We start from the raw sequence: 22,292 nt of genomic DNA on the forward strand, positions 1-22,292 counted from the left end.
AATCTTTCGGTTAGCAGCCAAGTGCTTATGCATTAGACTGTAAGGCTCCTTATATATCTGGTAGGATTTTTGTTTGCTTGTGTAGGTTTTATTTTTATTTTTTTAATATAATTTTATTTATTTTGTTGTTGAGAATATACACAACAAAACATATACCAGTTGAACAGTACTACATGTACCATGTCGTGACGTTGAGTACATTCTTCAGGTTGTGTAACCATTCTCACCCTCCTTTTCTGAGTTGTTTCTCCCCCATTAACATAAGTTCCCTGCCCCCCTAAGATTCTTATCTAATCTTTTGAGTTGCTGTTGTCAATTTGATCTCATACAGATAGTTCTTAAAAGAGCATAATGCTCAAAAAAAAAAAAAAAAATGCTCCAGACAGATGTTTTTTACTAGTTAAGCTAAACTGTTGTTTGGTTTTAAGAAGACTTCAGAATATATTTTTGGTTTAAGGTTTCAAGATTATCTGAGGGCAATAATTTCTGGGGTTCATCCAACCTTCATGGCTCTAGGAAGGCTGGGGTCCATAAGAATTTGAAATTCTGTTCTGTATTTTCCCCATTTTGATCAGGATTCTTACGTGGAATCTTTGATCTAAATATTCAGTCATGGTGCTGGGTACTATCCAGTTTTTCTAGTCTTATGGCAAAGGAGGCTATTGTTCATGGAGGCAGTTAGTCACACATTCCATATTCTCCTTTTATTCCTGACTCTTCTTCCCCTGTTGTTCCAGCCAAATAGAGACCAGTTGTGCCTTGAATGGCCACTTGCAGGCTTTTAAGACCCCAGGCATTATATCATCGGACTAGGAGGTAGAACAGAAGCACTAAACATGTTATTAGACCAATTAACCAGGATTACCCATGAAACCATGACCCTAAGTCTCCAAACCATGGAACTAAATCCCATGAGGTTTTTGTACATAAGCAGTATAAGCAGCTTTTTTTTTTTTTTTTTTTTTTTGGTCATTGTTGTAAATATACCTATTGCACAACTTATGCCAATTCAACTTTTTACAGGCATACAACTTACAGCAAATACAATAATCGGCTGTGCAGCCCTACCTTTAATCAACGTAATATTCCCACCACCATTAACTTCCCTTTCCCCATCCCTCCCACCCCTGGTAACCACTAATAAAATTTGTTCTCTATGCGTTTGCTTTTCCTTGTCTTTTTATATAAGTGAGGTTATACGATATTTATCCTTTCATGATTGACTTATTTCACTCAGCTTAATGTCTTCCACTACCATCCATATTGTAGCATGTATCAAGACTTCATTTCTCCTACTGGCTAAGTAGTATTCCATGGTATGTGTGTACCACATTTTGTTTATCCATTCGTCTATTGATGGGCAGTTAGGTTGTTTCCACCTTTTGGCTGTTGTGAATAGTGTCGTAGTGAACACTGATGTACAAGCCTCTGAGCCTCTGCTTTCACGTCTTTTGGGTATATACCTAGGAGTGGAATTGCTGGGTCATATGGTACTTCTATTTTTAGTTTTTTGAGGAACCAGCACACTGTTTTCCACAATGGCTGTACCATTTGCATTCTCACCAGTTTCCCCACGTCCTCACCAACATTTGTTATTATTTTTTCTTAATCTTAACAATCCTAGTGGGAGTAAAATGTTAACATCATTGTGGTTTTGATTTGCATCTCTCTGGTGGCTAATGACGCTGAGCATCTTTTCATGTGTTTGGTGGCCATTCGAATGTCCTCTTTGGTGAAATGCCTATTCAAGTCCTTTGCCCATTGTATGATTGGGTTATTTGTCTTTTTGTTGTTGTCGAAGTTTTATATGTTGTTGTTAGGTACAGTTGAATCAGTTCCGACTCATAGCGACCCTGTGCACAACAGAACGAAACATTGCCTGGTCCTGCCGCCCCCATGTGTCTGTCAGTTTGTTGTACTGTGGGGGCTTGCATGTTGCTGTGATGCGGGAAGCTGTGCCACTGGTATTCGGGTAACAAGCAGGGTCACCCATGGAGGACAGGTTTCAGCTGAGCTTCCAGACTAAGACAGACTGGGAAGAAGGACCCGGCAGTGTACTTCTGAAAAGCATTAGCCAGTGAAAACCTTATGAATAGCAGCAGAACATTGTCTGATATAGTGCTGGAAGATGAGCATGCAGGTTGGAAGGCACTCAAAAGATAACTGGGGAAGAGCTGCCTCTTCAAAGTAGAGTTGACCTTAATGATGTGGATGGAGTAAAGTTTTCGGGACCTTCATTTGCTGGTGTGGCGTGACTCAAAATGAGAAGAAACAGCTGCAAACATCCATTAATAATCAGAACCTGGAATGTATGAAGTATGAATCTAGGAAAATTGGAAATCATCAAAAATGAAATGGAATTCATAAACATTGATATCCTGGGCATTAGTGAGCTGAAATGGACTGGTATTGGCCATTTTGAATCAGACAATCATGTAGCCTACTATCCTGGGAATGATACCTTGAAGAGTAATGGCATTGCATTCATCGTCAAAAAAAACATTTCAAGATCTATCCTGAAGTATAGTGCTGTTAGTGATAGGATAATATCCATATATCTACAAGGAAGACCGATTAATACGACTGTTATTCGAATTTACACACCAACCACTACGGCCAAAGATGAAGAAATAGAAGATTTTTATCAGCTGCTGCAGTCTGAAATTGGTCAAACATGCAATCAGGATGCATTGATAATTACTGGTGATTGGAATGTGAAAGTTGGAAACGAAGAAGGATTGGTAGTTGGAAAATACGGCCTTGGTGATAGAAACAATGCCAGAGATTGAATGATAGAATTTTGCAAGACCAACGATGACTTCATTGCAGATACCTTCTTTCACCAACATAACTGGTGACTATACACATGGACCTTGCCAGATGGAACACACAGAAATCAAATTGACTACATCTGTGGGAAGAGACGATGGAAGAACTCAATATCATCAGTGAGAACAAGGCCAGGGGCTGACTGTGGAACAGACCATCAATTGCTCATATGCAAGTTCAAGCTGAAACTGAAGAAAATCAGAGGAAGTCCACGAGAGCCAAAATACGACCTTGAGTATATCCCACCTGAATTTAGAGACCATCTCAAGAATAGACTTGATGCACTGAACACTAGTGACCAAAGAGCAGATGAGTTGTGGGATGACATCAAGGACATCATACATGAAGAAAGTGAGAGGTCATTGAAAAGACAGAAAAGAAAAGACCAAGATTGATGTCAGAGGAGATTTTATAACTTGCTCTCGAACGTCGAGCAGCTAAAGCAAATGGAAGAAATGATGAAGTAAAAGAAGTTTATATATATATATTTGTTTTTAGATTCTTCTTGGATATGTGGTTTCCGAAGATTATTCTCTCAGTTGGTAGCTTGTCTTTTCACTTTTTTTGTAAAGTCGTTTGATGAACAGAAGTTTTTAATTTTTATGAGGTTTCATTTATTTGTCTTTTGCTGTTTGTGCTTTTGTTATTACCTTAGATAATCCATTGTTGAAAGCTGGGCCTGACAGCATTGCCCCTGCTCGTTCTAAGAATTTTATTGTTTTAATTTGTACATTTAGGTCCGTAATCCACTTTGAATTTGTTTTTGTGTATAGTGTGAGGCATGGATCCTGTTTCATTTTTCTGCATGAGGAAATCCAGTTTTCCCAGCAGCATTTACTGAAGAGATTCTTCTTTCCCCATCGAATGGACTTAGCACCCTTGTCAAAAACCAGTTGATCATAGATGTGTGGGTTGTTTGTGTAGATTTTTAATTGATTTTTAATATTATATAGAAGCTACAAAGAATCAGAATCTGCTTTCATCAAGAATGCAATCGAATGATCATAAAACCAAAGACTGTCAAGCCCCAAAAACAGAAATGTATTTTGTCTGTAGCAATAACCAGTGGTTCCTCGAATGAACACAGTAAAGCCACTGAGGGGCGACCGATTTGGTTTTTCAACCTTGATTTAAGGTGTGTGTCTAGAATGTGATCCAGAACTCTGGGTTTGAATATTTAAGTGCATTTGATGAAATTGTTAAAACACTGATAACTTAGAGTGCGGTAGGCTGGGGAGGGGGCTGGTGATAGAAGCAGGGATTATGGGGGGCTGACGTCACTCTTGTGTATATTTCTGTTTTTGAGTTTTTACAAAAAGCATTACTTCTGTGTTTACAAAAAAGATATAAAGTAAAATTTTAATGTGATTATTATTGAATGTTTATTAAATTCACTGATCGCTAATTCTAGAACAATAGTTGAATTACCTCAGGTTAATAAAATATCAAAAGTTTTTAAAAATGTGTAGTCTGTCTTTCCTTTGTTTCTCTTACTATATGTCTTGTCTCGTTGAGCTGCATTTTCTTTTTTCAGAGTACAGGCAATTTTAGATGAATATTTTTGGTTTCATTGGGTACACAGAATTCTAAGTTTGCATTCCAGGTTTGAATTGCAGTTTAAGAAAGTGGAAGAATTTTCTTTAGTGCTTCTTTTTTTTTAAAGGAACCTAGTTTTTGTTTGTTTGTTTATATGTTGGTGTCTCCACAGAATGCTTACTAGGTTGACTAAATCAAATTATTCCTAAGAGAATGTGAAATTAAGTTCAAATTGATGTAACTGGAGAATTACGATGATGCGGTTTTTCTTCTCTGATGTCATCATCAAGGATTTTATGAAATGTGAGAATCCAGTGTGTACGGGTGTGGTGGGCGTTAACGCAGGGCAATGGTTAGGTTTGCAGAAAGGTACGGGCAGAAGCTTGGCGGATGCGGGCTGCACATATTATCTAAATGACGTCAAAGTGCCTTTTTTATAGCCAAAGTGTCATATGGGAAAACTAAACAGTTTGGCACAATTAAGAAAACTAATTTGTATTTCAATAAATTAATAAAAGGTTTTCATGAAGTCTCAGCATCATTCAGCGAGTTGCTGATGGAGCCAGCACCACACTCTTCAGAATATTAAACAAGAACAACCACCCCAGGGGTTTCCAAAGTCTTAATGCAAAGTAGACGTCTTAGTTAATAAGTAATTATCTTTCCAATGAAAATTTACATATGGAATTGTATTTTCAAACGGCAAACTTAATCGTAGTTGGATAGGTGACATGGGTGTTCTCTTTGCTGTTGCAGGGGATGAAGGCCGAAGTCAGGACCCTGACCGGCTGCAGGTGTTCTACAGGAAAGCCGTCCTACCTTACGGCGTGTACAGGAGACAGCGGCGAGACCCCAGGGAGGAGGCGGCCGTGCTGCAGTACGCCAGCCTGGTGGGCCAGCGCTGCTCCGAGAGGATGCTGCTGTTCAGAAGCTGAGAGGCTCGTGTGCGCCCCGTCCCGTCCTCCTGTGTCCGGCTTCGGGCCCAGCGCGTGCCGTCCTCACCTCGGGGCAGCCCGTCGTCAGCCAGCACCTAGACGTTCTCATTGTCACCGTTCCACGGCTTTTCTAATTGATTTTGTGGCAGTGTATTTGTGAGATTCTCATGACCCATATAAAGATTTTTAAAATACTTTATGACCGAACCTCCTAATTGGGGTTGATCAGTTCGGGGGTGTGTTTTATGAGCAAGAGTGTGCTAAGCTTCCTTTCTGGTTAATATTTTGGAAAGAAGAAATTAGGAAATCAACGGAAGTAATCTGAATCACAGTTGTGCTTTCTTTTTTTTCCAATTGGAGAAATTAAACTTTCCTCAGACCCATTTAAGACATTAGTTTACGTTAGAAAACCTTAAGTATAGAGAGGAAGGTTGAAAGTCCGTTTTATCACTTAGAAAATCTGAGACAGTGAAACTATGTTGTTACTCAATGTTCAATATTACTGCCTAATATTATATTATGTAGCTTAATAGAGAACTAGGAAAAAAGAAAATACAACCCCCCAAGAAGACCTTGTATCAGCACCAGCGTCTGCTTGCTCAGGATGGCTCGGCTCATGTCTCTTCTCTTGACATGGTTTTTTTCCCATGAATAATTGTTACCAGTGCTCCATTTTACTCTCAGAAGTATCCCAGTATGGACAATGAAATGTTGTGCATTAAATTATTTGCTATATATCCAAAAATCTAAGAAATTCAGTTTTGTTTTATTTTTTAAAGGGTGGCTCCTGCCTTGATCTGAGCCTCATAAAATGTAAATATAGGCTCATTTTCCATTCCTAGGACTCAGGATACTCGGCTTTGGTTATTGATGAAAATGAGTTACTCCCTGACTGTTTTATTGCGATGCCGAGAATCACATTTGATGAAGCGTAGGGGTCATTTTGACCTCTGTGTTCTAGAGCAAAAGGTGGAACAGCCCACTCCTTGCCCTTTGCCGTGGGAGTCAGGGAGGAGACGCTACCCTCAGTAATTGGGAGCAGAGACTGGCCCTTTGTTTGGGTCAGTCCTTCGCCCATTCAGCAAATGTCCCCTGTCCACTGTTGTCATGGTGGCAGGCGCTGCGCTAGGTACAAAGATGAGCCAGCCCTGGGCCTTCGGGAGGCCCCAGGCCAGGAGGAGATGCAGATATGTCCATGAGTGTCACAGAGAGGCAGGCTCCATGATCCAGGTTTGCTGGGGATGGTGAAGAACAGGGGAGGGCCATTTTCCCGGGTTCCCTTTCTCAGCAGATCCCCAACCTCTGCTGCCAGCTTTGTGGCCACGGAGCCCTTATCAGCCCCCATTTGGCCTCTTTTTCTATTGATTTTTTTAAAAGCCATATTATAATGCTTAGTGGAGTGAATCCCACTATTGTAGACAGTTAAATGTGTGATTTTAAACTTTCTCCACAATCCACTGAATTTAGATACAATATTAAAAAATAACCTTCAGCTACCCATTGCCATCGAGTTGATTCCAACTCATAGTGACCCTATGGGACAGGGTACTGCTGCTCCGTAGAGTTTCCAAGGAGCGCCTCGGGGATTCAAACTGCTGAACTTTTGGTTAGCAGCTGTAGCACTTGCCCGCTACACCACCGGGGTTTCCAAACCTTCACCTAGTCAGAATATAAGGAAGGATTATAAAACAGTGATGTTTAAAACTGAAATGTCTAGTAATTCAACATCCAAATAAACTATATTTATTCACTCAGAGAGTGTGTGTGTGTGTGTAATATCTGCCAGGTAATTCGCTAACTGCAGATAGAATAGCGAGCAAAAACGATTCCTCTGATCACATGGATCTCACGTTCTTCTGGAGTTTTGTCCTTCAAAATAGTCTCCCAAGACCATTTGAAAGATTCTTGTTTGGAACTGCCTTCGGGTTCATAGAGCATTCTTTATTCCTTTGCATAAATAAGAAAGTAAAAATCATCTGAAATCCCACCACATCCAGAGAGAGAGAAAGACAGAATTGATATACACGCACACGCATAATTTTAATATAAGTAAAATTACGGTCTTTGATTTCCTCAACAATAAATTATGAGCACCTATCTGAAAGAAATTTCAGAAAATGTTTTGAGCGTGCTCAGTATTGTTAAAATAAACAGGGCCTGGTCAGTACAGGGTGCTGCTGGCATTTGGGTTTCCAGCTTATTGATGTTTAGCAGGTTTGTTACATCCAACTTTCATCTTAGAGATGAGCTTGTGGAATGATCTTCATAAAGGTCACAACTCTTGAGTGTCAAATGAAGAGAAGCTTGAATCTTAAAATTCTGGTGTCTTCCTGCATATTCTATTTGGGGTTCCTTCTACCCTGCCCAGGAACCATGGTGTTGACCCTTGAGGGTGGCTTTATAGGTTGGCTCCATGAAACTCTGGAATGAGTTGTGCTTGAAAGTTCTTTTTCTTGGTTGCTACCGTGCATTATTTTTTGGGGAATAGATAGTACATTGCCCTAATGAGCAGGGTATCTTCCCAGGAGAGTTACTTGTTCTTCCCTAGCTGAGTGAATATTGATAATGGGCTAGAAAAAGACTGTCATGGGAAGGGTCTCGATTTTGTCAGTTGACAAGCAATCTAGCTGAGAGATCTGATTTTATATGGATGATGGATTTCATCTAAAGAAGGTTCAGTAGAGCCTTTCAAAGACAAGTTACGATAGAAATCATTTCGAGGTAAAAGTGTCTGTAATCTTTGTGTTGTAGTCTCCTTCTGACTTCAAATAGATTTACACCTGCCTCCCTGGCTGGGGAGGACAGGTGGAATAGAGATTCGCCAGGCTACCATCTTTATCTGAAGATTTTCGTTTCAGTCCACCAACTTTATTTCAGCTCTGCAACGTTTTCATTATCTTATTTTTTAAATGTAACCTGAGCACTTTTTTTATATTCTAAAAGATAGAGGCTATTCTCAGATGAATATATTATTTGTTTAAAATTATTTAGATAAGAAATGATTGCTGTTTATGAGAGTTTCCAAAATGGCTTTCCTATTTTTTTATCCATTTTGCAAATATCAGTAGTGTGTGGTTTCTTAACATACTGTAATCTATTAGTTAATAAACAATTTCAGATTTCTGAACAAGATGTGGTTTGATTTATGGGGCATTTGTATTATTTCAAGATGAGAAAGAATTATAACTTGTTGACCAAAGTGTATTAGTGCTAACTTAAAAGAAGGAAATGAATTGGAAACAAATGAGAAATGTTTGAATCAGAAGTTATTCAAGTATGCGCTCTTTTCCAAAAGAAAGCCAGTGACTGACTCTAAGGCAAAACAAGTTTGCTTGCCTGTGATTTTTTTGTTTTTTGTTTTTGTTTTGCTCTTGTTTATGCTTTTTGAACAGTCCATTTGGTAAAACTTGAATGGAAAAAAAATAAAAGCTATTTCTATCCGCAGTGGCTCTGCTGGTCAATACTTAAAAGACATGTTTCCATCTTTTAAATTTTTTAATAAATTTCACCTGCAATGACTGTGCAGCAATCAGAAACATTGACTGTACGAACTGAACATTTTTCATTTCCAGTTACTGGAGCTGGCAGACATCTGGTTACCTAAGTCAACGTATTCTCTTCTCAGGAATAAAACAATGTAAAATAGCTGTCTCTGTAAACAAAGTTCTGGATTTTCACAAGAAAATTAAGACCCGTTGCCATGGACTCAATTCCGACTCACAGCAACCCTATCAGACAGAGTCAGACTGACCCATAGGGCTTCCAAGGAGCGCCTGGTGGATTCAAACTGCCGACCTTTTGGTTAGCAGCCAAGCTCTAAACCACTACACCACCAGGGTTTCCACAAGAATAGATAATTCATTTATCCAAAGGGATTTGAATTAAAAGTTAACTAGAAAACACTCCAAGAAAATTTTGACTTTCAAGTTTATAGAGCAATGTTCATAAATATCTCATGAAGCAAAGTATACTTTAATTGTTAATAGTCTATATTTATGCAATACATTTACAAGTGTTCTTTTTACAATAAAGAGGATCTGATAGGTTGGGATAAAATGGATCCTATTTTCCAGGTGACTTACTCCCACTGACTCTTTTTTTTCCAGAATGGAAGTCGCTTTACTGTTTTCCTTATTTTAAATGGACAGTGTTCACCAGAGAATATTTAGACTGTGTAGAAAAGAATATTGGAGAAAATAAAAATCACTTATAATCCCATCACTACCACTCACGACTGTTCACGTCTTGGTGTTTATCCTTCCAATCTTTTTCTTATGTACATAGGTGCATAAGTTTTATTTTTAAATAAAAATGGAATTATTTGATGGGTATTGTTTCATAATCTTTTTTAGCTACTCAATATATTGCGAACATCTTGATCTGTTGTGAACATGAAAATAAATGAGGTAGAAATCATCCTTTTTCATGGCTGCATAATATTTCATTGTGTCTATTATCTTTTGAGAAAGAGGGTTTCAGACTTTGGCTCTTCCTTATGGCTACTAACCCATAGTCAAGTCGACTCCAGTTCATAGTGACCCTACAGGACAGAGCAGAACTTGTCCCACAGGGTTTCCAAGGCTGTAATCTTTATGGAAGCAGACTGCCACATCTTTCTCCTGTGGAGGGTCTGGTGGGTTCAAACTGCTGACCTTTTAGTTAGCAGCTGAGTGCTTAACCACTGCACAACCAGGGCTTCTATTTCTGGGTACTAGGAGTTGTAATTGACCTGCATTACTAGTTTTTATTAGCACTTTGCTACCCTTGGTAACACTGTTCTTGTTTCTCATCGCCCAGCTCCCTTTGCCTGTCACTGGGCAGTAGGCATTTTCTCTTTACCTAAAGGTTCAGAAGACGTAGCTTTTAGAACGGTGCCCCTCTTCTTGTCCATTCTACTAAACATTTACTGGGAGACCTAACTATGGTTTTTACAGTGTGTTCTTCTCTAACATTTCCGATTGGAAAAATTTCTTACTTGAACACTTAGGGTTGTTTGGGACAAATTAACCAGTTGCCGTCAAGTGGATTCCAACTCATAATGACCCTGTGTGTGTCAGAGTAGAACTGTGCTCCATTGGGTTTCCAATGGCTGCTTTTTGGGAAGTAGATTGCCAGGCCTTTCTTCCAACCTCTGGGTGGACTTGAACTTACAACCTTTGTGGTTAGCAGCTAAACATGTTAATAGCACCACCCAGGAACCCCAAAACAAATTAAGCTTCTGATGTATTGATTCTTAATAGAAAGGTCTTAAGATGGGTTTACTGAAAAGGGTGGAGAACACCACCACTATTATTAATGTAGCTAAGTTCTTTACCTTTTAAAATGCATTGGCTATTTTCAGATTTTATTCTAAGTAAAACTATGTTTTTTATATCCAGTTGGTGGTCACAGTTGGTGTCATCAGTCCTATCTAGGAAATATTGTCCCATTAACTATTTTTCAATTAGACGAAGACGTAGAGCTGCCGAAAGATGCTTTGTGTGCCAAATTGTTCTTCATTTGGAGCTTTAAAATAGTTCTCAAGTTTTTATAGTTTGGTTTCCTCCTCGTATCTTTTCATCTGAAATTTGGAGTGCAGTAAAGAGACAGACAGGCCAAAACATGTTGTTGCTGTCTCTGGGTGCCATCGAGTTGATTCAGACTCACAGTGACCCTACAGGAGAGAGAAGAACTGCTCTGTAGGGTTTCCTAGGCTGTAGTCTTTACAGATGCAGATTGCCAGGTCTTTTCTTTCATGGGTCAGCTGGGGGACTCAAACCACGAACCTTTTGGTTAGCAGCCAAGTGCGTAACCATTATGCCACCAGGGCTCCTTCATAATAAGATACTGAAATGTAAATGTTTAACCTACTGGAAAAGCAGAGCAAAGCATCCTCACTTGCCTGGCAGGCATAGAGCAGACCAGCAGTGACAAGCACGAATATTTTGTTTCTTTCATCATTAAAGATTGATTAGATCAGAATGCAAAAAGTGGGATTTGACATTAATGTTTTATTTTACTGCTGCAGAAGAGAAGCATTATCACAAAAAAAGCTTCAGCGTTGTGCTCCTGACTTGTGTAGTTCAACTGTGTGATTTTGGATTGAATTTTCCCCCTGAACCTCAGTTTTGCATGCTTTCGGAGGTCTCTGCCAGAGTCTTAAAATCATTTCACATAGGCCTTTTTTTTTTTTTTTTAATTAGTGTTAAATGAGAACTCATGAATACTTCATGAAGTCCAATTCATCACACTTTGTCAATTCAGTACTCAGCGAGTCTGAATAGCATCTCTCAACTAATGGAGCTTTTCGATCATCAAGAAAGAAGAAAAATAGCATTCCAGGTTTGTGAATTCAGAGTTCAGGGCTCTTAGCTCACTTGTATGTGGACAGACCTCTGTGCTTCCCCAGCATATTTTAAAATATTGAGAGGTGGCCAAGACTGCAGTTTGAAAGCTAATGGTTACTGATGTAAGTTATTAACCATTAAAGCAAAGATGATAGGTACATTTCTATACAGAGAAAGAGGAAGAGAAGGACAGCATCCTTAATTAAAGCTAGTAAGTAGTGTGATTTATTCCCAGTTTTGATTCAAAGGATCAGCTTGGTAAAGAGTTTGAATTTATAAGACTACGGTAAGGAGTCACACCAACTGATAAAGCCGCACTATCCAATATGTGAGACACAAAAAATAAAATTGCACCCTCAATATTATTTGATGGGTTAATTTTTCTCAAAAAATTCTAAGCTGTAGTAACCTTTTTAGGAGCCCTGGTGCTTGGCTGCTCACCAAAAGGTTGACTGTTTGAACCCACCCAGTGGCTCCACAAGAGAAAGGCCTGTCGATCTGCTACTGTAAAGATCACAATCAAGAAAACCCAATGGGGCAGTTCTACTCAGTCACATATGGTTGTTATGAGTTGGAATTGACTCAACAGCACTCAACATCCAATAAGGAATTCACTGGCTACATGTGGCTATTAAAGTTAATTAAAATGTAATAAAATTAAAAATCAATTTCCTCAGCCTCACTAGCCACACTTCAAGTACTTAGTAGCCAGTTGTGGCCATTGGCTACCATATTGGACAATGCAGAAAGTTCTATTGGATAGCTGTGGTAAGGTGATTTAAAAAATTAAAATGCATCATACCTTTCTTTGAGTTTCTAGATGGCAAAACACCATGGAGCTTTTATAGCAAAACATTTGGGGCGACTTATTTTGACACTTTCTGGGTTCCCATTTGTAATTTCCATTGTGCAATCTAGTTCCTTCTTAGATTTAAGAGCAGCTATTATTTATTTAAAATAACACTATGCGTATGTATGGAAACCCTGGTGGCGTAGTGGTTAAGTGCTACAGCTGCTAACCAGAAGGTCAGCAGTTCAAATCCACCAGGTGCTCATTGGAAAGTCTGTGGGGCAGTTCTACTCTGAACTGTAGGGTCTCTGTGAGACGGCAACAGGTCTTTATTCCAAATGTATGAATCCATGGTATCTTGTTATCACTGGGCTGATGATATCAGTTTCCTAAGATAACTGCTGTGTCACTGTCACCTACAGGTAGACTGTTTACACAGAAGATACTTCGTTAAAGACCAATTTGAATGACTGAAAGAGTAATTCAGAAATATTCATACACGATTCCTGCTGTTTTATTATTTCCTGTTTTTTAAATTCAGTTTGAATTTTCTCCCAGGTTTCTAGTTGTTGTTCTAGTTACATGTTGATTTTGATCAAAAAGGAAAAAAAGTTCATGACTTTATCAATAACAGTCTCAAATCTACAGCCATCAAAGGATCTCAGTGCATCTCCAAGAAGAAGTCAACCCAAAAACGTGGGCTGACCTGACTTTGTAAAAGAAAGGTGGGAAGAAGTAAATCATCAATATGACTCCCTATTATACCATTTAATGTACAGCTGGCGGAAACTCTCTTGAGTAAGCCAATCTGTAAGACAGGTTACATAGATTTACAGCCTTACCGTTGGAAGATGTTTTATTCCTTTATTGTATTTTTTAAGGTGTGGTGATTGCGGATGTTTTCCTAGCACAGTCTACTTCTAGCCAAAAGTATACGCCAATGTTGAAGACAGAGCTCTTCGAGAATTTCAGTAGAGGTTGTAAATTTAGGTGCAGGGAAGCTGGATTGGACTGACTTGGCCACGTTGGTTGCTACCACCCCTTAAGCAGAGCTTGGGGCCGTGGCAGATCTGAAGGGAGGTCCAGGTCCCAGGTCCACAGCATGATGGGCAATGTCTACAGAAAGGCATTTTCAAGTGAATGTAATTATTAAAAATTACTCTCTCTAGTCTCCCTGGTTTTCTCCTATTCTTGAGAGCCACATTGTACACTACTTAATACCATCCGATTCGCTACCTTACTAAGAAGGCCAGAAAGGTGTTGGTGTATGGCCAGCTGTGTGCAATGAAGGGCCGTGCGTCCACAGCAGCTGGTGGGTTGTGCTTGCACTAATTGATATTTCTAATGATATCTAAGAAGATACTGTTGGGAAAGTTTGGAAATAAAGGAAGCAAGTTTACTGAAAAAGCCAAGGGAAAGGTTTGACCTTGTTACAAGTGCATTACCCATTTTTATTCCGGGTTTTTTTTTTTTTTGCCTTTGCTAAGATAGGGAAACTTCTTTGTCAGCACTATCGGTGTGTGATGCACACTTGACCTGGTTTATCTGCAGGTCGCTTATCTCACCACTTCCCCTTCTGGAATATAGGTGGAGTATCAAAAAGAAAGGCAAAGAAGGAAGAAAGAATTGCCTCTTGGCAGCTACAATTGGCTAGAATGGATCAGCGCTTACGCTGTACTTGTGGGGCAGCCTTTCGGTCTCCGTGGGATTTCCGTGTGGCCAAGGGGAGGAGAGTGGGCTTCTAGAGACACGTCTCTGAAGAGTTTTGGTGCCAAAGAAGAATGATAGAGTTGGACATGTTAACAGGAAGGTGCCCATCATCTCCTGGCCAGCTCCCACAGTGTGCCCAACTGTGCTGCCTGGCAGTGCACAGTGCCCACCTAGACAATGGGGCTGGACTTGGGAGGGAAGGAAGGACTGTGTGGCAGGGAGTCCTGACATCAGACGTGGGACTACCTGACCACATGCCACCATTGACTAGCCCTTAGGTAAAAAAAAAAAAAAAATCAGGGGGCAGGGGACAGGAGGCTTGGATTCCAAAGACAAACAGGACTGAGTACAAGCCCCAGGATCGCTTACTAATTGTGTAACCTTGAACAAGCGCCACAAAGTCAAGCCTCAGCTTCCTCTTCAGGAGCTGTGAACTGGGCGGGCTTGTACCCAGGTCCCAGGAGTTGGTGAGATTGGTGCTCTGCCTTGCTGCTCCAAGCTGCTTTAGCTGTTAAACCTTCCCAAAGCAGAGCAGAGGCGCCAGCAAAAAGAAGGTAATAAAAATAAAATTCTGACAAAATTTTAAAGAAAAGAGAAGGAGTAAACCCTACTAGTCCAAGGCATCTCAGCACCTAAACATCTCAACAGCATCTGAGCAAACAGCAGTTTTCGGTCGGTCTTACACTTGACATTCACAGTGACCATGCTGAGTTGTCAAGGAAATGATCATAATAGATTCAGTGTATTCTTATACAGGAAAAAGCTTAATGTATCTAAAATATTTCCATTCAGCATTATTAAAGTAATAAGATTCCATTACTGGATAAGTTACAGTGGTCTGCAAAACTCACAATATGGAACCGGTTTTCAAGACCATGGAATTTGAATCCATTTTAAATGCCTGTTCACAAAGGATACTCTGATGTTAAAGGGTAAGAACTTTCTGACGGCTGCCTTTCTCTAATAGAATGTGGATAAACAATTATTCATAGGAACCCAGGGAGAGAGCCACAGTCCAGTGGTGCAGCTATTCAGGATTTCCTTGGTATAATGAGGGAATAAAACGGGTTTTCGGCCTCAGTACAATTATGCGCATTTCTGTTTGTTTTGTTTGAGACAAAACTAAACAACAGGATATCTGGACAACCAGCAGCATTGCGTGGGCTCCGCTGATTGCTTTGCCCAGCAGGCCACCATATCCAGTTACAGTTGAACTGATAATGTCTGGACTGTTTTCATCTCGCCCCCAATGGCTCCGGCTTTTCTTCCTCTTTCTCCTGCATTCTTCTTCATGGAGGCCAATTCTGTAGGAGGCATTACATCTTAAAACTGGCTTTTCACCGAGCCACAGGTTAGCCAGAGGGCATTATTGAATGGGTCAGGAAATCAAAAGCACGTTGTTTAGAATGGAAAAAGAGTGACATTACGTAGTATTTGAGGGTGCTTCTTCGTGGGGGTAGGGTAGGGTGGGAGGATGTGAGGTGGAAGAGAAGACTTAGAAATAGATTCGTCGCTTTTCTTTTCAAAAAAGTATACATTAACAGTGTTTTCCTGCAACCCCCTGGGTCGGGGGCATCTGACACGAAGGTTGGTCGAGCTGCTTCCCGAGCTCTGTCAGAAACGCTCTGATCACAGATCACACTCTAGCAACTTCTCTGAGAGCAGCCTCAGTGGAAGCCAAGTCCACCATCCAGCTAGAAAGTGGACAGGACCACCTGCTCAGATGTACTGGAGAAGACCCCGGCTTTGGCCGGACCTCGACATGCCAACCGCAGGCAGGAAGGGAGCTATTGCCAGGGAATGTGTATCCTGAAATGTCCTTACTGTTCCCAGTGCTATTTGCTCGGTTGATATTTTGGGTACTAAGTGGAGGAAATTGGTCCCCTTTCCTCTTTCTGCCCTTGCAGTTAAGTTTTCACAAAGGCCACCAGGGGGCATAAAGAAGCTTCCGTGCCTTCTTTTTCTTTCTTCGTTTTTTTTAGTTCTGACTAAATCTGCACAGCAAGGCCTTTCTTTTGGTCCACTGGCCAACGTTTTTCATATAAATTCCGTTTCCCATTTCCCATATTTCCATTTTTTTGGTCAGATTTGAGTTGGCTTTGAACTCATTCTTCCCTCCGTAATTAAGGTGGTTGTGAGCGGGAGACCCTCATGTGAGCAGCATCTTTTGCTGGTTTGTGATTTAGTCACAAGCTCGCCATGCTAACCTAGTATCCCAGCATCTCACGAGTCATCCTCCCTGTTCCCGGCCTTACTAGGCTCGTGCAGTTCCCAGTGCTTTTTTCTGGGTTATTACGGTAGCCTTTCCACCAGTCTCCTCCCGCCCTCCCCCGGCCCATGTCGCACAAGCCACCAGGTTAATCTTCTCAGCGCACCGTCCATCTGACCTCATCCCTCTCCCAGTCGGAGATTTCACACAGATCCTCGTGAACTCCCCTACCTGGTGTGCCTCGGCTCCTTTTTCTGCCTCATTTCCTATCTCTTCCTTCCATAAACACCAACCCGGAGGTCTTTTCTTTCCTATTTCTTGGTCTTCTGGGTCTGTTTCCTCACACCCCAACCCCTTCAAGTTTCACAGGTTCAAATTGTCAAGGACCTTATCAGGCACCTTTTCTCCACTTGGCAATTCTCTCTTAATTAAGGCTCTAGAAAATACCCACACAACTGAAGCCATAAGAAGGATGCACGTTGGTGCCAGTAAATGAGGCCAAGATCTGGATGGCTGGTGAAACCTCCCTGGAGAAAACAGGCGTGTGCAGTGTGGATGCTGCTGGGACGCTGGGCTGCCTCGCCTCCTCGGGGTCAGTTTCACACACTCAGTGTCAATGTTTAGGAAGCATTCCTGAGAAGCGAGTCCAAACTGGACCATATTGAAACCCACAGGCTCTTAACTCATTAAGAACCCTTGAAACACCCATAAGGCAGAGTTGTAAATTGGAGCCATATAAAATAGTTTTGCTTTATCACTCTAGAAAAGTGCCCAGTCTGTTTGCTTTTTAAGGTGTACTGACTAAGGATTATCACTAAGAAAGCCATCCTTTGATCTGCCTGCTTGTCCGCTCACCTGAAAGGAACGGGCAGGTGGGTGGGGATAAATAGGTGCTCCGTGAATGTGCCCTTTCTTATGTCACCAAAAGGTGAAGGTGACACTTGTGGAGACTTGCGTCTAGGCAGGGACCGTCGTGGTCACCTGCTGCCAAGTGATCAGTGAGAGAATGGAACAAATAAAGGACCTCAAGAACAGCTTCGGATTGACCCTCTGAGTAGGCAAGGGGACACATGGGGAGGGATGGTCAGGGACATTTGGCTGCTGGTAGAGCGGTTGCTTTACATGATGAGTTTCTGACCTAATGAGCGCATTGGTCCTGCACTTGTGAGCAGCCTGGTTTTGGTTTAGCGCACGCACCAAAAAAATAGATGGTGCCGCTATGAATTCTAAAGGGGATCAGTGTAATTTCTAGCTAATTTGGACTTTGCCTCTTAAATTCATTTTGTGTTTGGTAAGAGGTTCTTGCAACGGCCGCACAGGCGTTCTTACACATGTGAACACACTCTTCCCCTGGGAATTGTTCACTGGCACCTCACTGAGTTCCTGCAGGAAGGGAGAAACCTACAAACAAACCTCTGTGAGAGCAGAAAAGAGCCCCCCGCATCATCCAGGTGGCATCTGTAATCGAATTTCAGCTTCCCTTCAGGGCTTCACGTGTCCATGGGTTCCCTGATGTTTGAAGGGTGAAGGGTAATGAGGAATCAAGGCAAAACATTAATTGTGAAGACTTCATCGCTTTTTCACTTTACTCCTTCTTGGGCCTTGAATTCTATTTACTCTTCCTAGATTTTATGAGATGGTTGCTTTCCCTAGAAGCTAGCCAGACACCTAAAAGCAGACCCAACTGTGTGACCCGCTTACAGAGTCAAGCGCACGATAACATTTACAGGCAGTCACCAGACGGCCCGGTCGCAGAATTAACTGGCAAGGAGAGGAGGTTCCAGGGTATGCCACAGCCCTACACTAAGCCAGCACCTGTTGGGCTGCAGACTGACACCCTGCAGAGGCCCGTGGCTCTCAATCTGCTTACTCTTTGAAAGCCAAATCGCACACATGCGCTTCGCTCATTCATTCATTCATTGACACACCCACCCAACAAATATCTGAGCACCTTCTGTGTGTCCAGTGTTGTGCTGTCCACTGAGGTGAACGAGACACACTGGGTCTCCGTTCTCTTGGAATTGTGTTGTAGGAGGAGAGCCAGACAACGGACGAGTGGACCTCCCTGAGGCAGTGACAGTAAATGTGTGTTGAGTGATGAAACCATGAACTCGTGGGGTCAAGGCACAAAGGGCAGAGGGCCAGAATTGGAGCAGTCAGGATCTCTGCTTTTGGGGAGTTCACAGTTGGGGAGGGTAGACCCAAACCATGATGGATCGAGGTCGAGAACTGACCTGAGAGAGTACAGATGAGGTCCCACAGAGGTTCTTGGGGAGAAAAGCTTACCTCTGATTGAAGGCGGAGCCCTGGGGGCGCAGCGGTTAAGAGCTCAGCTGCTAAGGGATCAACTGGACAGCAATGGGCAGCAATGGGTTTGGTTTTTTTTAATTGGAGGCAAAGTGGTTTGTGGAGAGCTGACCTCTGACCTAAAGTCGATTTTGGGAAAGAAGGTCAGAACATCCAGGCAGGGGAAATGGAACAGTGTGCTGTTTAATTTGGTGATTTGTTCATGTATCAAATGGCAGAGAAAAAACAAATCTTTTTTTTTTTTTTTTAATTGTGGCTTTGTTGGCTTTTCTTCCCCCTTCTTTGTGAGAAGAAACCCAGAAAATCCCCCACCAACACCTTTCTTATGCGTAAGGTGATTTTTGTCTGCTGCCTGGGCCTTGGTTTTCCCTGGGCCTGTGTAGAGGAGGCGGTATGGGGGGAGTTGTTTGGCCTCTCCCTGTTCTGACCACCCACCCACATGGGCCCACGTGCTGAGACCGAAGCCCCCAGAGACAGAGCAATCCCAGATGTTCTCCCTACCTTTCTCCACTCCTCTTTTTTCTATTTATTTTTTATTGGGGAAAAAATATATATATAACATAAAATTTGTCATTTTTAACCATTTTTAAGTGCCCATTTCAGTGGCATTAATTATATTCACCATATTGTGCAACCATCACCACTATTTATTTCCAAGGACTCCCTGGATGGTACAAACAGTTTACACACAAACAGCTGTGAACCCAAAGACTGGAGGTTCAAGTCCACCCAGAGGTGCCTTAGAAGAAAGGCCTGGCAATCTCCTTCCAAAAAACCAGCCATTGAACACCCTGTGGAGCGCAGTGCTACTCGGACACACACAGGGTGCCATGAGTTGGAGTAAGCTCGACGGCAACTGTTTTTTTCCCCCTAAAACTTTATCGCCCCAAACAAAAATTCTGAATCCCTTAAGTAATAACCCCCCACTACCTCCTTCTCTCCCAGTCCCTGGAAACCCCAGTCTACTTTCAGTCTCTATGCACTTGCTCATTCTAGATATTTCATGTAAGTGGGATCATACAGCATTTATCCTTCTGTGTGTCGCTTATTTCACTCGGCATAGTGTTTTCAAGGTCCATCCATGTTGTGACATGTATCACAACTTCATTCTCTTTATGGCTGACTAATATCCCGTTGTATGGATGGGTCGCATTTGTTTATCCGTTCATCTGTTGAGGTGATGGACACTTGAGTTGCTCACCCCCCTCTTTTCATGTGCTACCATCTTAAATACGTAACCAACACGCAAGGTCTGCTTGGGGGAATGGACCATTTCATAAGACATCAATATCAGGAATGTTGAGGACCTGACCAGGAATAAGACACCCATCACATGTTGTCCCCTCTACCGAATCTGTTACCAATGCCCTGTTTCCTCAGGGAGTTGGGGGGCCATGCTTTCCCAGACTCCCAGGACACAGCCCCATGGTTCACGTTGACTTTCACAAAAGACATGCGAGTGAACCCACATGATGTACTTGGAGAATTCATGAGGTGACCTATGTATTATCTTCAGGGAAAAGAGATCTTTAGCTACTCCCAGAGTTAGTCAAGGAGAATCAAAACCAAATGTGTCTACATTCCATGCAAGCCTATATCAACATTTAAAAAAGAAAAAAAATAAAAACTTTGCAAGTGTTAATTACGTGTGAAAGGTCAGGGCTAGTTAGTATAGCTGAAATACAGACTTGTTGATGGTTCCATAGAAGGCAGAATGCTCGGGATGTGAACAATTCCTACACCACCACATTCTTGCTCCCTGCTATGCCTGCAAACACATTGTCTTAATTGCCAAATGATATGCAGTGGGAGGACAGCTGGTTTCATATTCCATTGACAAAATGCTGTATCTAAGGCGGCATGCACTTTCAACTTTGAAATTATACTCAAAAAGTCTTATGTTTCACTTCTGAGACTTAGAATCGTGGCTCTGTAGTTGGGAACACACAGGACTTTCTTACGCAGTGAGCAGGAATGACTGGCCTCGCATTACTTTTCTAAGAAGGGCTTTTGCCTGAGGCCCCCCTGTGACAAATGGATCTCAACTTGAGAAACACCTCGCTGAGAGTGGTGTGCCAGCTGTGGCCGTGGTGTGGAGTGTCGCTCATGAGCCAGCCCAGGACTCGACCGATCGTTTTGCACGCTTTAGCTGCAAAGCTTCGGCCAAAGTCAGGGAGGGTTTTTGGCTCTGCTCTGGGTGAAAGAGTTGGCAGTACACCCTATGTAGGATAGCTTCATAAATATTCCTTTCTTCTCACAAAGGCCCCCTGATTTCTCTGTTTATCTTCTTCAATGGTATCATCCACTCTCTGGGGCCACCTGTCATTCTCTCCACCCCCTTCTCTCACCGCTGCCCCAAGCTCCGCTTTCTAATAACTGTCGGACCCCTTCATTGCCACTTGTTCTTCCAACGCCAGCTCCTCCTCCTTTACTCATGTTCCATGTTATTTTTGTTGTTGTTTGGTGCCGTGGAGTTGATTCCAATTCATAGCGACTCTATGCGATAGAGTAGAACTGCCCCAAAAGGTTTCCTAGGCTGTAATCTTGACAGGAGCAGATCACCAGGTCCTTCTCCTGCAGAGCCGTTGGGTGGGTTCAAACCTCCAACCTTTGGGTTAGCAGCCAAGCATTTAATGGTTGCACTACCAGGTCTCCTTGTGTTCCCATGAATGGCATCAATTCCCCTGGTCACCCACATTGGAAGCCTTGTTGTTGTCCTTTACTCTTCCCTCTCTTTTGAATCCAACATGGAGTCGCTTGAAAAGCCCTGTCAATTCCATCTCCCAAATAGCTCTGGCATCTTTCGCCTTCCTCTGTTCCGGTGGCACTGTTTGAGTTCGCCGTCTGTTAGCTCTCACTTTAACTATCTCAATGGGTTCCTGTCTGGTCTCTCAAACTTCTGTCTTTTCTCTCCAATCCAACCTATATCTTGCAAAGTAATAGGAAAAGGATGTTCCTTCCTAAAAATAAAATAAAATGCCTTCCATGCCTTTTTATGGATTCCTGATATTTCTTTGACCGATTTAGCCTTTTATTGTGCAATTAAATGAGAAATTCAAACTATTAAATTAAACTTATATTATGACATAGAGCCCGGGTTGTTTGTTATACTGTTTCATGAAGATGAAGTTCAGTATTTGGCAGAAGTTAGCTCTGAAAACTATGCAGAACTTGTAGAATAGCAAAATACAAATTCTAAAGTTGGAGATTTCATCTGTCTTCTAAGAAGGATGAATGAGATTCTGCGTAGTAAATTTATAATATTTATATGATTCTTTTAGATGAAACTTTCCAATCAAAACTTTGGTTTGATATTGAAGTGACTGAGTGTGATGAAATGAGTTCCTTTATGTGGCCTTTTGCCTTGGTTCTTTGGAAAAATAGCTTGAGAGATTTTCCCCCTAAACCCTGAGGAGTTACCTTTGCCCTAGTTTTCTGCCCCAGAGAGTTTGTTACTTTTGTCCAGGTTGATTGACATTCCCTGGGTAAATTGTAAACAACTTGGTTTGATACTTCCTGCCTGGCCCTGGGCTGCAGCCTGCCCTGTGATTGGTATGTACCTTGCAGGGATTGGTCAATAGACTCTGCAAATAAGGTGGGTTTTAGACCAGTTGTGCCTACTATGCAAATGGAGTGTCTCTGGTCTAGCA

General features: G+C 41.8%; 1 protein-coding gene across 4 annotated transcripts in view; it reads left to right on the top strand.

Moving 5' to 3' along the window:
- The window catches only part of ATE1 (arginyltransferase 1), a 162,351-nt gene extending 152,675 nt beyond the window's left edge, over positions 1-9,676 (top strand). For 2 of the 4 annotated variants that reach the window (XM_010601209.3, XM_010601205.3), the window contains exon 12: positions 5,122-9,672. In XM_010601209.3, coding sequence (XP_010599511.2) covers positions 5,122-5,300 — 179 coding nt within the window. In that variant the 3' untranslated portion in view covers positions 5,301-9,672. Of the gene's footprint in view, positions 1-5,121 lie in introns of all 4 variants that reach the window. The other 2 variants (XM_010601207.3, XM_010601206.3) reach the window with 2 other exon arrangements.
- The last annotated feature ends 12,616 nt before the right edge of the window (positions 9,677-22,292 follow it).

This window comes from Loxodonta africana, chromosome 16 (genome assembly GCF_030014295.1).
Source record: "Loxodonta africana isolate mLoxAfr1 chromosome 16, mLoxAfr1.hap2, whole genome shotgun sequence".
NCBI lineage: Eukaryota > Metazoa > Chordata > Mammalia > Proboscidea > Elephantidae > Loxodonta > Loxodonta africana.